The following is a 17,728-nucleotide window of genomic DNA, read 5'->3' as shown; positions in this document are numbered from 1 at the left end:
TAGTGCTTTTAATTATTTTTAATTCAAAAAAAAAGAATAGAGTGAAGCTACTTGACGCTCAGAAGTTGAAATATATCTTTAGATATTTTTTTTTATTTATTTATTCGATAATTTCGTTATGCTAGGATATTAATGCTATTTGGAATCTGAATAAAAAATGCATAAGCCTCACAATCTGGAATTTCTTTTATTGCATCTTTTGTAAACTTTTTGAACATAAATGTTATGGTGTTAATGATTCAAAACCAGTGTCTATTAAATTGTACCATATTTTCTTGTATTTTCATGTTTTGCTAATGATTTACGAATTTTCTTTTGCGAATCGTTCAAACCTCCTCATCCTTTTTTCTTTAAACTGTATCTGTGGTTTTAAGACTTATAATTTCTGTTCATTTCCTAGATTCACACGATATATTTTTACACTCAATTCTAACTGGATTAATAAGTATAACTGGAAACATATTGATCTTCCTTTATATATTACCTCTCTCAATACATTACTATCTTCAATTAAATATCTTACAATTTACTTAAAACTAGTTTTTATTTAAACTTTTTATGTTATTAATGCTATTAGTCAAACCTTTTGGGGCATGACCCGGGGCATCCCTTGTTTAAGACTTGTCATTTCTGTCCATTTCCTAGTTTCACAAAACATATTTTTACTGTCCCTCTTTAAGACCTCGAAAGGGGCCATCCTGGTTAGCTATTTATTCCATCTATATATTCCAAATATGTAGATCTATTTTAGCTGCATGCAGCTCATTCAGGCTCTGACTGTTTCCTTTTTCATCAGCCAAAAACCCTTTTTTGTCTGTATCCAGGGGCGTAGCTAGAGTATCTCTATTGGGGGGGGGCAAAAGGGGGGCTATTCTAGGTGCACAAAAAATTCTAATTTGTGAGAAAAATATACATACTTTGTATAAATTAACTATATTCTATTCGCAACAGACATTATATATAGAATGCTGATGCAGAGACAAATGTCCCACAAGTAGCGCTGGCATTGTGTCAAATGCAACTAATCACTCATAATTCTCAGCACATCTATGTCAGTTCTTTTTTTTGTTGCTGGCTATAAGAAATATTTAAAAAAGCGAAAATGGCGAGAAGTGAGCATGGTATCAAACAGTTCGTGGTAACGAACTATAAGTAAGGAGCGAACCGGCTCAATAGTAACCAAAACTCTAAAAATGACACTTTTATACCAATAGATATATGAAAAGAATTGGATTTTTATTCTTGTTTTAATATATAAGTTTCATCAAGATTAGTCTTGCTCATCAAAAGTTACGAGCCTGAGAAAATTTGCCTCATTTTCGAAAAATGAGGGAAATCCCCCTAAAATCATAGAATCTTAATGAAAATCACACCATCAGATTCAGCGTCTCAGAGAATTCTACTGTTGAAGTTTTAAGCTCCTATCTCCAGAAATGAGGAATTTTGTATTTATTTGCCAGAAGAAAGATCATGGAAGCGTGTTTTTTTTTCCCAGGGGTGATTGTATCTACCCAGTAGAATGTACATCAGGGCATATTTGAACAGAAATTAAAAGCTCTAGTGCCCTTTTTAAGTGACCAAAAACTTGGACAGCAGCTAGGCCCCCTCCAACGCTCATTTTTGCCCAAGTCACCGGATCAAAATTTTGAGTAAGTCATTTTGTTCAGCATAGTGAAAAAATCTAATAGCTATGTCTTTGAGGACGACTTAATCCCCAACTATCTCCAGGGAAAGGACTGCAAGTTAAGAACTGCTCATTGTTTACATATAGTATTGGTTATTTGGAAGTATAAAGACGTTTTCAGGGGGATTTTTTCTGGTGGGGGTCGAGAGTAGAGGGTTACGTGAGAGGATCTATCCATGGATCAAATTGTCAAAATACCGTATCTCAAGAGTTGATTTGGGTATTAAGTTGAAACTTTCAGAGAATATTCATATGCAAATCATCAGCATATTACAATATCAAATACATTTCCAGCTTCATGCGCTTACTACAGCTCCTGAATTGTGATACATTATCGTGATATGACCATCACAGTTGAACCAAACCATATTATCCCTGAGGATGCACATAAAGATAAACATTATTTTGGTTTTGAACCTATATATCCAAACTGACTTTTTTTAAATTCACCATAGGTGTGTAAGTAGGATGGGGGGATATCAAAGGACTCCTACACTTTGCGTCGAGCAATTGCTCTTATAACTGCTCCGACTTTGTTTCTTGTATCATGCCCGTTTTGATGATCTTTTGTCTGTCGCAGTTTTGTTTTAGTTTTAGTAGTTTATTTTCACACTTGTTTTTCTGATGTACAATCGTAAAAATTTATCAATCCAATATATCTATTTGAATATATTCGAAATAGCTACACTTGCTGTTGATTTGTATGCAAATCATCTGTGTATCACAAGATCAAACACATGTCTAACTCCACACTCACGAGGATCTCTTGAATTACAACCGGTATTTTGATAGGTTCATTAAAGTTAAACCAATAACTACCATAGCTAAAGATACACAGAAGCAAGCGCATATTATAATTTTACCTATGCGTATATCAAAACTGACATGGTTAAAATAAATCCGTCAATTTTTCGCACGCTTTAATTTCATTGATTACAAGCCATCACTATCTTTGACGCATCGTTTTCAGTTAATTGTAGTTAAGGCGTTGCTTCTGATGGAATGGTGCCATGGAGCCATCAGCTGTTATGATTGATTTTAAAGCAAGGATGTCTTTACATCACAACTCGTGCTTTGCTCAAAGTACTTTGGATAGTAAAAGTGAAACCTGGCTACGACCAATTTTTGAATTGGCTAATTGGAGACTTACACACAAATGTGTATCTTAAAAATTGAGAATTCAATTTTTAATGAAAAAAGACCGTCATATGCAGTTTTGGCAATAGTGGGGACCAGCTCAAAAAAAGAAACGAGGATAAAAACTCAGGAAAAACTAAGCCAAAAACATTTTGTAACAAACAACTAAAGAAGGTGCAGCCTCCTTTGAAGGTATTTCTGTCTTTGGGAATCAACAAATTGTTAGAATTTGAATTTTAAGCGGCCGAAAGTATCATCAAGTTTAAATAATTAGTCGTCCTTTTTTATTTTCGCCATTCAATTTGGCAAAACTGATTAAAATATGGTACTACCCTTCAAAAATCATTATTTAGAAACAGTGAAATTCTTTTTTAGAAAAAAACAATGGTTTTACTTTTTGGGGGGGCGGGAATACAGCTTTATTTTGTAGGAAAACCATATTTTGCTTATGAAAAGATTTTAGTGTAAATTAAGTGTTCTATTATAGATAACAGTCATAACCTATGGTGCACACGATAAACCTTGAACTCCCAATGTTGGAAGTGTAATTTGCCCGCTTGATAGGAAAGTACTACCGTGGTGCACACAATATTCTACTCACTCAAAAGCCAACCCAAAAAACTCAAGCCACAAACTTCAATCCAGCAAAACTTGACTCAGGCAAAACTTAATCCAAATAATATTCAACCCACGTAAAATATATCCAGCACAAAACTCAACTCAGTGGAATTTAGACCAGCACCAGTGAGCGAGGCAAAACTCAAAACGCAGGAATACCCAAGCTAAATTTGCGCCACCAAATCTCAGTCCACACACAGAGGAGTGGATCCAGAATTAATGTTTGGGGAGGAGTGTAACAGTAAAACTTGGGCTCCCTCTTTGGTGTCATTCATCTCTCCACATCGTAATAGTGAAACTCCCTGCCCTTTTTTGTGGGACGTGTGTCACATGCCCCTAAGACTACCCCTTTGATTATAAATGTGTTCTGCTTTTTGCTGGATCTCTGAAAATTCGTAAGTCTCTGGACTGCTGAAATTCCTGCTGATTTCGTTCTTGCTAAAATCCCAAAACAACCAAGAAATTGAAATAAATTTCGAACTTAGCGGTACTGCCTTAATTAAGATGCTATTCCTTGGGGAGAGGGGTGATGAATTTCCCTTTTTTGAAAATCGTGAGAATTTTATAATGGTAATATTTGAAACGAAACAATTCAAACAATTCTTTAAATATCATGCAATCCAAACTAACTCTAAATTTACTAAATGCTGCATACTTGAGATTCGATCAAATAATTTAGAATCAAACAGTTCGTGGTAACGAACTGTAGTAAGGAGCGACCCGGCTCAATAGTAAACGAAACTCTAAAAAACGGTAAAAATTTTTACTGTTTTTAAAAGTAGAGTTGAGAGAAAGATGTCAAACTTTAGCGTAAAGAGCGGGGCGTTGAGGAGGAAACAGCCCCTTTCATATACGGAATAATTTCTGTTGGTTTTAAGTTTTAATGTCACTCCTTACTTTCAGTTAAAAAAAAATGTTTTTTTTTTGTTAATCTCAGTTAGTGTCAATGAAAATGGCTTTTTTTCTGTTTTCATTATGAATAGTCGTAAGGTAGAATCATCTTTTTTTCTAAGGAAGTTTGTTATCTCTTAGATTTTCTTAGTTTTTCCTAAGACAAGAAAGACTTCATTGACTCGAAACTCACCAATTCAAGCAAGGTTTATCTCAAAACGAAAATCTACTTAAATTTGATTAGATTGGGATTAAGAAAATTGTCACTAGAGATTGACAGGGTCAATGATGCATTAGAATTCTAGTGATGCTTCCAGTTTACTGAAAAGCCTCCTTCACACCTATTGAAAATCAGAGCACATCTCATGGTTCTACACTTTGCTATTACAAACTGATAGATTTAATATAAGTCAATCGAATAGTGAATGTGTTTTTGCTTGAATGTCACCCATTATCAATTATTGAAAAAAGAAAGATTTAAAGCCCTTTTTATATGATCGTCTGTCAACTGGACTTGATAAACTATAGACTTTGGGACGAACATTTACCAGTTGCGGGAATTTAGTAATAAATTTTGGGAATTTTAGTTGCTCAGCTAAGCAACTACTCAGAAAAAGGAAAATTCAAATTCTATTGGGCAACTACGTGAATTTTTTTCTCAATTTCTGTAAACGACAGCAGAAAAAATTGAAAAAACAAGAACTGAAAGTGATTACTTGATTGAAAAGAAAATACCCAGTGATAGCAAAGTGGATTGACTTGTGCTCAACTATACGGGGTCCGGGTTCGGTCTGAGCTGGCACAGGGTTTGGAATTCCTTGGAGGTTATGCATTAATATCTCCATAAAAGCAACTAAGAAGAAGAAGAAGAAGAAAATCCAGGAAACAGACTATTAAATATAATAAAAGGAAGAAAAAGGAAAATTAAAAACTGAATTTGAATAAAACCTAGCAATCTCTTCCTGCACATAACTTAACGCATTTTTCTAGTTATTAAACAATCATGTTTTTAGCAATCTAAAATTTTTTTAAAAAGTACTAGTCAAACTTTCCCTTACAGAGTGGTTTAAGGGACAACAGCCCCCTAACGATTTATGTTTATTTTTTTATGTTTGCTCCTTATTTTGATGTGACTTTTTACTTCTATTTCAAAATCTTTTTAAGTCAATTATAATATGTGCATTATTAAGATAAACACAAAAACCTTGTCTAGTTTGCAGAAATTTATTTATTTTGTTTTGTAAAAACCTGTAACATGGTTTTTCCATACAGCATACTGCGGTCTTCCTTATCTTGTGGCTGTGGTTGTGATTTAATCGCTAGTTGCAGAGGGAGGTCTATAAATCCTCCTTGTACAGAGCGAGAGATTTTCACTGTCTTAAAGATTAATCTTTATTGGAAAAAAAAATCATAAATGCACCCTAAGAATTCGCATTCTTCGTCCTATTGAATGATTTTTGAAATTAAATCATCAGCAAAAAATCTAGTTTTATTCACGCTCTACAGCGGGAATACAGTTTATGGTTAGTACTTTCTTACTTTAAAAAGAAGAGTTGTGACAGAGTCAAACTTTACCGTAAAGAGCAGGGTATTGAGGAGGGTACAGCCCCCTCAAATACAGAATAATTTTTGTTCGTTTTAAGTTTCAATGCTGCTCGTTATTTTCAGTTGAAAAAACTTATTTTTTTTAATTTAATTTGTAATTGTTTCTCAAATAATAGTTTTTCAAATTTCTGTTCGTTTTAACATTTAATGTTACTCCTTACTTTCAGTTGAAAAAGCTTGTTAATTACATACATTTTTGTTCTTACTTATAAATTTTCGTTTTTTATGTGCCTGACTGTAGAATACAGTTGTTGTACTTATAAAAGGTACTAACGAAAGAAGTTATAAATAAATATTATTCATCAGTATACATTTTTTGAATTATTTTTCCCTCTTTTCCGCTTCCGAGTTAGTTTCCCGTTCTCCAATTTCTATTCTTATCAGGTTTGTATTACTAATTAGCACCTAATTAAATTATTTTCTGAGACTCAACGCATTCCTAAGGGACGTGTGTGTAAATGTTTTTTGGATGGGGTGTGTTTTCAAGAAAATTAGTTTGAATTATTAACAGGTATCAAGACATTTCTCAACGTGAGAAAGTCCCCATCTGGTTTAAGAGAAACCAAATAACCAAGTTGTTGTATATAAGGAGATGAATATAGCCTACTCTACAAATTTTGATTAAGTTTCAGCTATTGAGAAAATGAGCTAATTTGGAAAGTTCTGGAAATTCTATTCAACGGTTCCTGGGACAGGGAACTTTCGTAGGTCAAAATCTAAAACCTAATAAGAGGCGAAACTATAATTTAAATTGCTATTTACGCAACTATTTTGATTTTCTTACTTTATGGGAGGCAACTAACTACAAAAAAATCTAGTTATATCATGTATAGCTCACCTGGCTGGAATGAATGTACATGTATGTGCACATGGGGATCTTTGGGCCTGCCCCCCTGAAACCGTAAATATTCCTGAACTCCTTGGTACTGCTTATTCAAATCGTCAAATTAAACGTTTACTTGTTATTGTCCATAGAGGGCCTTGGGGCCTGGCCCGTTCCCCAAAATCCTGAAATTCATGGCACTTGTCGTTCAAATGACATTAGTTTTATTTATTCCCCTCCCCTTTGGAAAAAAATATAGCGTACCTGCGTGAATGTGACATTTCATTTTTAGTGATATAATACAAATGTGATATGTTCTTTGCAACGTCATCAGCGTTAATATGACACAGGATATGTGTCCAGTCTATGTTTATCTAACTTAAAATCTCACTGCTGTAATCGATTTATTAAGGCCTAGCTAAATTCCAAGAATTTTACTCTCTAGTAAATTCTTTTTCTTAGGCGGCAACTTGGTCAAATACAAAGGTATCAGTTTTCTTCGTCGCTTCAACTAAACAAACACAAGAAGGCTGAACTTAAGGGGTTTCTCGCTCAAAATTATGATTAGGCACAGGCTATCCTTAGCAATTCTTCTTGTAATTATTTATAAAACATGATTTTTTGTATGTATTTATTAACCGGGAGTTTGATGTCTGCCCGCTACTTATTCTCTAGACTCTGTTTAAACAGGTTACAACTAACTAATACTTGACTGAATCGCTCCTAAACAATCTGAGTGGTTAGTCCCTTGGTGTAATTTATGCATTCTCAGACGGTCCGATTACTGCTGGATCTAGTCTTTTGAAGGGAATTTCGACTTCGGAACACAGATATGAAAACTATTTGAAGGGAATGCAGCCAGGAAGTATAAATTATAGAAATAAGTTTCTGATTGTTGAATAGAAAAATTTTTGCTCTATTTTTTTATACCCCACAACAACAGTGTCAAGTATAGCAATCTAGAATGCAAACCCGAAACAGGTTTTATAATTATTTTGGAATGATGAAAAAAATAATTGTCGGCTTCAAAATTTGATTAGATCAAAATAATCACCAGATTTATTTTTATTTTTATTGACATAAAAACCGCCGAGATCACTAGTTCAGAAACGACAGGCAAACTCCAAATGTTTAACATGGGAGGTATAGGAAGATTCCTTTAGACTGCGTCCTGCCTTAAACGTGTTGATATTTCTTCAAATGAGCTGGTTCATTATCCATTCTCTTTCCTTTTTTTTTTTTTTTTTTTTTTTTTAATAAAATGGTACCTTGCCTTAGAACTAAAAAGAAAATTGCGTCAGAAAATTTAATTCTGGAAACGTCAGTTGTTCTGTTTTTATCTTTGCTTCCCCCCCCCTTTCTGTTTGATATATACAAATCACACTTCATTACTTAAGCCATAGTGCAATATCTGTTTTATATCCCTTCCTCTTTTGAAAATCCCGCGGAAACCCTTGAAGCCAAGCCTGATTCTAAATATCCCCCCTCTTCCCGGAATTTTCCAAGGATACCCGTTAGGTTAAGTCATATATTCGCTTTCAAATAAGCAATTACCGACAATCCTGCAGCTCCAACTTGTGCAAAAAGGACAAAATAAGTATATCATTGGATTCAATAGGCTCAGGTCTATCCATTCACCCAGCAAGGATTATGATATTACTTAAACTTTTGCTAGGGGAAGATTCCAAACTTTCTAAGAAGAATAGGGAAATTGTTCTTTATTCAATAATTTCCAACTAATTTTCAATGTAATTTCAATCTAAAAGAAAATATATGCACAAAATTTCAAAAGTGTAATTCTGGCAGATGAATGTAGTTGAATGTCAGCTATAAAATTATATATGAAGACCATAAGAGAGCAGAAAATAGCATACAAAAGATTACACAGCAAACATACAAACTTTTAGTATAAGGATTATTAGAGTATAAAATCTCGTACTTGTTAATAATTAAATAAAAAAAAAGTTTTTTTTTAACTGAAAGTAAGGAGCGAGATTAAAACTTAAAACGAGTAGAAATTATTCCGTAAATGAAAGGGGCTGTTCCCTTCTCAACGCCCCGTTCTGTACGCTAAAGTTTGACTCTTTCTCTCAACTCTACTTTTTAAAACAGTAAAAAAATTTAGCGTAAAGAGCGTTGAGGAGGGAACGGCCCCTTTCATATGCGGAATAATTTCTGTTCGCTTTAAGTTTTAATCTCGCTCCTTACTTTCGGTTAAAAAAAACTTTTTTTATTATTTAATTTCTGAACGTTTTTGAATTAATGCATGTTCCGATTTTGGCTCTCCACAAATGAATAGTTAAAAGCAAATTTGCATATTAATTTATTTTTTTGGCTAAGTGGCTTTCTCATAGTTTTGATCGGACGATTTTGAGAAAAAAGGAGTTTTGGAGTAGGCCTAGTTACCCTCCAATTTTTGGTTATTTAAAAAGACAACTAGAACTTTTAATTTTTTACGAACGTGTTTATTAGTAAAAATATACTTAACTTACGAATTAACCTACGTAGCGAACTTCTATATTCGTATTTTATATTACGTATGTGAGGGGGTTCACTCCCTCGTCAAAACCTCGCTCTTTACACTAAGTCTTAAATTTTGTCCCAATTCCTTAAGAGTGACCCCTGAATCACAAAAGTTGTAGAATAAATAGTTGAATCTTAATAAAATTACTTCAGTGTAAAGAGTGAGGTATTAGGAGGAGATGAACCCCTCTTATGCGTAATAATTTTTGTTTGTTTTTAAGTTTTTATGCTGCTCCTTACTTTCAGTTGAAAAAACTTTTTCATATTTATTTTTTCATTGTTTTAAAAAACAAATGTTAAAAAGTCCTGCGCCCCTTCATGGAAATTTTCTTCCCTCATGACAAATTCCTTAATTGAAAGTTCCCCCTGCATATCCCCCTCCCCTCAACTCCCCCCCCTCCAACCAAAAAATCCCCCTGAAAACGCCTGTACCCTTCCCAATAACCATTCCTATATGTAAACACTTGTCAAATTTTATAACTTGCAGCCCCTCCCACGGGAACTGTAGGGGAGTAAGTCGTCCCCAAAGACATAGTTATTAGGCTTTTCGACTATGCTGAATAAAATGGCTATCTAAGAATTTTGATCCGGTGACTTTGGGAAAAAATGAGCGTGGGAGGGGGCCTAGGTGCACTTCAATTTTTTGGTCACTTAAAAAGGGCACTAGAACTTTTGATTCCGTTAGAATGAGCCCTCACATGACATTCTAGGACTATTTGGTCGATACGATCACCCATTGGGGAAAAACAAACAAAACAACAAGAAAAAACAAAAAAAAAAACAAATAAACACGCATCCCTGGCCTCTCTTGTGGCAAAAAATACAAATATCCACATTTTTGTAGATAGGAGCTTCGTTTAGATTCTAAAACTTTTTAAGAGGTTTTCCCCTATTTTCTAAAATAAGGAAATTTTCTCAGGCGCGTAACTTTTGATGGGTAAGGCTAAACTTGATGAACTTTATATATTTAAAATCAGCATTAAAATGCGATTCTTTTGATGTAGCTATTTTTTTTTTTTATAAAAATTCCATTTTTTAGAGTTTCGGTTACTATTGAGCCGGGTCTCTCCTTACTGCAGTTCGTTACCACGAACTGTTTGAAACGAAACCCAGTCGAGAAGTCTGCTGACTGTAGAAATGAGAAAACCGGTTTTGTAGCCACTACGACAAATGGCAGGCAAAAGAATGCATTGGAGTTGTATAATTTGGGCTATATATTTACTTACTAGGGGGGGGGGGGTATGTCAGGTTAGGTGCATTAGCCAAATACTTTACCGCCTTCCCCCTAATTTGCAAATATGTAGTCCAAATTATACTGTTATATAAAACGAAGGTTATTTGACGGTTACATTTCATTAGGATTAACCCAGCTTTACTTCCTGAAAGTGTTTCGTTTAATTAACAAGTACATAAAGTCTTTTTTTTCATACCATTTCTTTCCAAAAATTCCGAGCATGCCTATGCAATGAAGTCAGACCACAAAAACTGCCCTGCAATTACATTTGTCTGGTATAAGACAGACTAATAAAAACACTAGGTGTCAAAAAGTACAGACATCTATCTTAGATTATTGCCATTGATTTCTCAAGAAAACTCATCATAATAAAACGTTCTAATGGGGTTTATGAGAGATTTAACCCTTTCAAATTTTATATGGTCGGTTTTCTTATTTATTTTTATAAATTACGCTTTTATCTCCGCATAGGAATTGACTAAAGTGCTCATTCGCCATTTTCAATTTCATCCTGTATTAGTCTCGCTTTTTAGAAGCGACTCGTCGAAATGACATAGCTTTGTTTTTGACAATATAAAATAGATTAACTTATGCAAATTGAGAATAGAAATTAGTATTTTAAACAGGTTTTTATGAAATATTTTTTATGGAGTTTTCTTTTTCCTTAGAAATTTTTTAGGGGGATATAAAAAAAAGAATGAGTTATGCGATAATTTGAATAAGGAGTGTCCAGAAGTTTAAGAAATTTTGGATTTCGAGAGGGGACTGGCCTCTAATGTCTCTCGTTTGTGTACGTCCATGCCCTGTCCCTTCCAAATACAGGGATTGCCCCCTTTTCAACACCTCGCTTTTTACGCTAAAGTTTGACTCTTTTTCACAACTCTACTTTTTAAAACAATAAAAAACTTCAGCGTAAAGAGCGAGGCGTTGAGATTGGGGGAAATCCCTTTCATATATGGAATGATTTCTGTTCGTTTTACGTTTTAATGTTGCTGTTTACTTGCAGTTAAAAAAAAACTTGTTTTTTTTTTTTAAATTCAATTCCTGAACCTTTTTGAATTAATAAATGTTTTGTTTTTGACTCCCTGCACATGAATAATTAAAACGAAATTTACATACTAATTTTTTTTAGCTAAATGGACTTGTCATAGTTTTGATCGGACGATTTTGATAAAAAAAAGGGTTGGGGAAGGAGGCTTAGCTGCCCACCAATTTGGGTTACTTAAAAAGGCAACTATAGCTTTGTATTTTTTTACGAACGGTTTTACTAGTAATAAATATACGTAACTTACGAATTAACTTACGTGACCAACTTCTATATTTGTATATTTTATTACGTATATGAGGGGGTACGCCCCCTCGTCAATACTTCGCTCTTTACAGAAAAGCTTGAATTTTGTCCCAATTCTTTAAGAATGACCCCTAAATCACAAAGGCCGTGGAATAAATAGTTGAAATTACTAAAATACTTAAGCGTAAAGAGCGAAGTATTATGGAGGAGACGAAACCCCTTGTAAACGTAATAGTTTCTGTTCGTTTAAAGCTTGCTTCCAGCGGAAGAAACTTTTTTTCGTTTGTTTTCTCATTGTTTTTTTTTTTAAATAATGCTAGAAAATCCTAGGGCCCTTTTATGGAAAGTCTCTTCTCTCATGATAAATTCCTTCATGGAAAGATCCTCCCACGTAACGCCCTCGCCCGACCAAACCCAACTCCCCTCAACGCGAAAAGGTCCCCCCGAAAACGTCTCTACACTTCCCATTATCCATTAATATATGTAAACAATGATCAATGTTTGCAACTTGCAGTCCCACCCCGGGGACTATGAGGGATTAAGTAGTCCGGACAGACGTAATTATTAATTTTTTCGACTCTGGTGAACAAAATGGGTATCTCAAAATTTTGATCCGATGACGTTGAGAAAAAATGAGCCTGTGAGGGGGTCTAGGTGACATCCAATCTTTTTGGTTACTTTTAAATTTAGAACTTTAAATTTCTGTTTGAATGAGCCCTCGTATGAGATTCTGGAACCACTGTTTCGATATGATCATCCCTGGGAAAAAAAAAAAAAACAAATAAACACGCATCCGTGATCTGTCTTCTAGCAAAAAATACAAGATTACACATTTTTGTAGATAGGAGCTCGAAACTTCTACAGCAGGGTTCTATAACACGCTGAATCTGATCGTGTGATTTTCGTTAAGATTCTTTGACTTTTAGAGGGTGTTTCTCCCTATTTTTTCTAAAATAAGCCACATTTTCTCAGGCTCATAACTTTTGATTGGTAAGATTAAACTTGATGTAACTTATATATTTAAAATCAGCAAATAAATGCGACTCTTTTGATCAAAATTTTCTTTTTTAGAGTTCCGGTTACTATTGAGCCGGGTCGCTCCTTACCGCAGTTCGCTACCAAGAACTGTTTGATACTTTTTGGATTTTGTTGTTTTTTAGGGAAATTGTTTGAAAGCACTCAGACATTATTATGGCAAATTGTTTAGTAAGCATATAACTCTTGTTTTTAAATTTGTTTTTCTAATTACTTCGTTATTGATTATAGCAGCTCCTGTAAAAGCTCAGCAAAGGAACATGGAGAATATTTAATATACGATTTTATGTGGGACTTATATTGTCATCACAATAAAAACTGCGGGTGAAATGTATTTACTGAGTTGACCATTAAAGGGTAAGGTTTAATTAAGCGTCCTTGTAGATAGTGCACTTAAGATATAAATAACAGTAGCATCGGTAAGTGGGGTAGTGTTGGAAATAAGAAAAATGGTATGGTGGGTGGTGGGGATGTTAAATATTTTCTTGGGGGTAATTTTATTTTGCTGGGAATTCCAATAAATAAATGGACTTCTTGACCGATGGGACACAATCTACAAAGTAAAATAGACGTTTTAGGCTAATTGGAGATTCCACAGTATTTGTAAATTTTGGATTTGATATGCCTGTTGGTAATTATAATTTGTTTATTATGATTTGTTTGGTTAAAATAATTTAGGGGTTGATTAAACCTAAAAATATAAAACTCTGTAATTTTAGATTCTTTCATTCCGGATATTTTACGCTAAAAAAGTATCTCTAGACCTTTTTGGTTCGCGAGTCCCATCGTAACGAAACATGATTTGAGATCGGAAATTAAATTATTTACTCTAATAACAAAAATCGAAATATACTAAAGCTACGTTTATGTGCGCAAATTCCCTGAGATACATTGATCATGATATTAACAGTAAACAGAAATAAAATTAAAGTCTTTTCTTCAAATGAAAGTAAAAAGTGATGTTAAAGCTAAAAACGAACAGAAAATTTCCTGAATTTGAGGGAATATGTCACCCCTTTTAAACCCACCCCTTCCCTCACTAAAGTTTGAATCCTGCCTTACACCCCCCTATCAATTCGTTAAGAAGGAAAGCTCTACTGGAAGAGCAATATGATAAACAGTTGTCTCAAAATATCTTTAAAATAGAAAAGCAAAATCTTTGTGTTATCTTTATATAAAATAATAATAAAAAAAGAATGGCAATTAGTAAATAAAAGGGTTGCAATAACCAACTTCTAATTTTTTTCAGCGATCGAAAATCCAATCATTTAAGCATTAATTGAACTTTAGCTTGGAGATTGGAGGACAGACTGGTAGCTCCTCTCCCTATATATGCTAATTTTCGTTCCCATTTTCAGTTCTACTGCGCTCTTTAGTCTTGTCAAATAAAAAAAGACACATTTTTTCGACTGAAAGTAAGGAGCAACACTAAAACTGAAAACGAACAGATTATTGCGTATATGAAAGGAGTTACTCCCTCCCCAACCCCTCGCTCTTTATGCTAATGTTTTTTAGTTCTTTGAAAAAAAGCTTCATATTGATCTAATCAAACTCAAAATAATTGTGTTTCAGGAGTCATTCTGAAATAATTGGAACAAAATTCAAACTTTCGCGTAAAGATCGAGGTGTTGAGGAGGGGGCCATCCCCTTCATATACGTAATAGATTTTGTTCATTAAGATTCTATGACTTTTAGGGGGTGTTTCCCCTCTTTTTGGAAAATCAGGCAAATTTTCTCAGGCTCGTAGCTTTTAATGGGTAAGACTATATTTAATGAACTTATATATTTGAAATCAGCATGATAAGCCAATTATTTTGATATATCTATTAGTATCGAATTCTCGGTTTTTAGAGCTTCGGCTACTATTGAACCGGGTCGTTTCTTACTTACAGTTCGTTTTTACGAACTGTTTGATTTGAAAAAAAAAGGTTTTTATTTTAGTAGTAAAAAGACGCAATTACCCTAGAATTAAGAATCCAAGAGTTACAAGTTATATCAGTTTGAATACTTGATGCAAATAGAAAATAAATAAGTTAGCTCTTTTCATTTGCATTCAAGTGAATGACCTCACAAGAAGAGAGAAAATTGATTAGCTTTGTTTTTAGTATTTTGACATTGACAAATCTATCTTGATTTCGCATGAAAGTAAAACAATTTTTTCAGATGAAAAAACCCTCCTGCTATGAGGCACGCCTTAAAATTCAAAGAGTTGAGTTGTCAGATGCCCGAATATTCCGACTTGTGGTGGAAAATGAAAAAGGAAGCGATGTCGTCGATGTAACTCTAAAAGTCACAGGTAATATTTTGTTATCATAAAAATATGGTGCATTAAATTAAAATTATCTGAGACATACATAAGACAAAATAATGCCCTTCATTTTTATTTTCTGTCTGTTAATTTCTTTTGAAATTTTTATTTATTGTCCCTTCTTTCGAATCTTATATCTTTCCTTTTATTCAAACTCAATGTCACGGAAAACACGTGCTGTATTTTACGAACAAGTTCATAAAAGATTTTACAGATTCTTATAACACGTTTTGTTTTACGATACTGTCATGCTCTATATTCGGAACAGCATGCTTCAACAACAAAGTCTAGGGTTTTATAAATATTCAAAAGTTAATGGGAAAGTTTTCTATATTTTTAGTTTACAATGGCTTGTGCTTACTTGCTACAGTCTTGCTTGTCCATGATTTCTTCTTTTTGGTTGAATGAGTTTGGGTGCACTGAATTTTCTAGGTGTTTGGATGGGTTGTTTTCTCTCATCGAATCATTACCTTTAACACATTTTAGCTTAGAGCTCCTTATATCTTCATGAAGAAAAAATGTCCCAATCTGACTGCTCGAACTCTATTAAACTTAAAAACTAAACTATTATTGTATAATGTATTTAAAATTGTATTAAATGTATTAATAATTATATTATTTAATTTGTATTATTTAATTTGTATTTCATTTGAATATTAAAATTGTATTATTTAATTAATAATTTAATTAAATGTATTTAATTGTATAATACTATTGTAGTCCTCAGTTACTTGTTTACAATTTCGGCCGCTCTTCAAGTAGGGTAATATTGGAAATATTAGGGGATGTGTTTATAAATATGCAAAGCGTCTGTTTAGCTTTCTCTTTGCACCTACAACATCACTGTACATTGATCAGATATGGAGTTGGTAGCCCCTGGGGTGCTGGTGGCAGAAGAAATGAGGCCAAAAGCAGCTAAACTTCGAAAGTACTTTTTAATGTGCATTTCGGTGGACAACACATGTGATTCAAGTGCTGATTTTTTTAATTTTTTTTATTTTTGTTTGTTATCTGCTCCATCACTAGCTTTGAGCATTAGGAAATCAAAAAAATTGTGTATACAATGTTGCAACAACTAATTGACGAGCTTTGTAAGTATTCAAAAGTTAACGATAAAGTATTTGGCAAACTTAAAATCCCTCACATTATCATAGACAAAAATTACTTTTTGTATTTGTAGAAATTTCAACAAATTTTGAGCTACACTGACAACTTAAACTTATTATGTTTCAGTAAATAGTTCAAGGCCTGTATATGTGTTCAAAATTAAACAAGTTTAGCTTGGTTATATTATATACTAAATTCAAAATAGTAAATAAAATTGTTTCCCTTATTTATATGGTTATGCAAAGTGTTTTTTTGTAACTCTTCATTCACGGACTTCTTGTACTTTGCAGTTATGAATCTGCTATGTGTAATATTTACTATTTGCCACTTTTACTCTTTTTGCTATAAACATGTCAAAATACAAATACCCTTCTAGCAAAAACATCTTTAAGTGCTTCGTCTTCAAAGCTCCAATTTCAACCACCTCATAGAATTCCCAAAGATTCTAGGTCATTTTCATGGAACCTCATTTCAACCTAATCTCGGATGAGCTGCTTCCCTCTTTCCCTCTGTGGGGTACTTAGTAAAACGATTCTAGGGAGTCAATATTTATGCATTCCATAGACATGTCCTGAACCAGTCTAAGCCACTTACGCTACAGACTTTGTTAAGTAAAAAATTTTAAGCTATGAATTAAAAGGTTAGAAGATGGGCTCAAAAACATTATAGAAAATAAAACCAAAAGATTAAAACTATAACTTAAGCTTCTCGGATATCTTAAAATAAAAATTTGTGAATATGCTCGATTAAAAAAAATCAATAGACTATGTTTTCGAATTAGTCTGATTTAATGTATGATGAAACTGAAGCCATTTTCCACTAAAGATACATACAACTAGTTCAGACCTTAATCCGTCAAAAACAAGGCTTGGGAACTTGAATTTTCTTCTTTTTGTCATCAGTTGATATTTTAAATTTGTACACCCCTTATTTGCTGTCAAATCACATATTAAACTAAAATTAAAATTTCGTTGAATTCAGTCCTCACAAATGAGACCTCATTTCACTCTGTCATAGGTCCGGCCTTTCGCCCTAAGAGATTGGAGTAAATCTTTTTTATGGCACTTGGTATTAACCAAGTGACATATAGCAGTCGCCAATTCTGTCGGTCTGTCGGTCTGTCTGTCGGTCTGTCTGTCGGTCTGTCTGTCGGTCTGTCTGTCGGTCCCGGTTTTGCTACTTTAGGCACTTCCAGGTAAGCTAGGACGATGAAATTTGGCAAGCGTATCAGGGACCGGACCAGATTAAATTAGAAATAGTCGTTTTCCCGATTTGACCATCTGGGGGGGAGTGGGGGCCCGGTTAATTCGCAAAAAATAGAAAAAATGAAGTATTTTTAACTTATCAGCGGGTATTTGGATCTTAATGAAATTTGATGTTTGGAATGATATTGTGTCTTAGAGCTCTTATTTTTAATCCCGACCGGATCTGATGACATTGGGGGGAGTTGGAGGGGGAAAACCTAAAGTCCC

At 33.8% G+C, this 17,728-nt stretch overlaps 1 protein-coding gene across 2 annotated transcripts in view; it reads left to right on the top strand.

Moving 5' to 3' along the window:
- LOC136027613 (hemicentin-2-like) overlaps positions 1-17,728 on the top strand; it is a 140,437-nt gene that overhangs the window by 83,902 nt on the left and 38,807 nt on the right. For both annotated transcript variants that reach the window (XM_065705028.1, XM_065705029.1), the window contains exon 10: positions 15,005-15,137. In XM_065705028.1, the coding sequence (XP_065561100.1) occupies positions 15,005-15,137 (133 nt within the window). The remainder of the gene's footprint in view (positions 1-15,004; positions 15,138-17,728) is intronic.

Source organism: Artemia franciscana, chromosome 5 (genome assembly GCF_032884065.1).
Source record: "Artemia franciscana chromosome 5, ASM3288406v1, whole genome shotgun sequence".
Classification (NCBI taxonomy): Eukaryota; Metazoa; Arthropoda; class Branchiopoda; order Anostraca; family Artemiidae; genus Artemia; species Artemia franciscana.
Note: the sequence above shows the minus strand (reverse complement) of the source record. Positions and strands in the feature narration are given on the sequence as shown.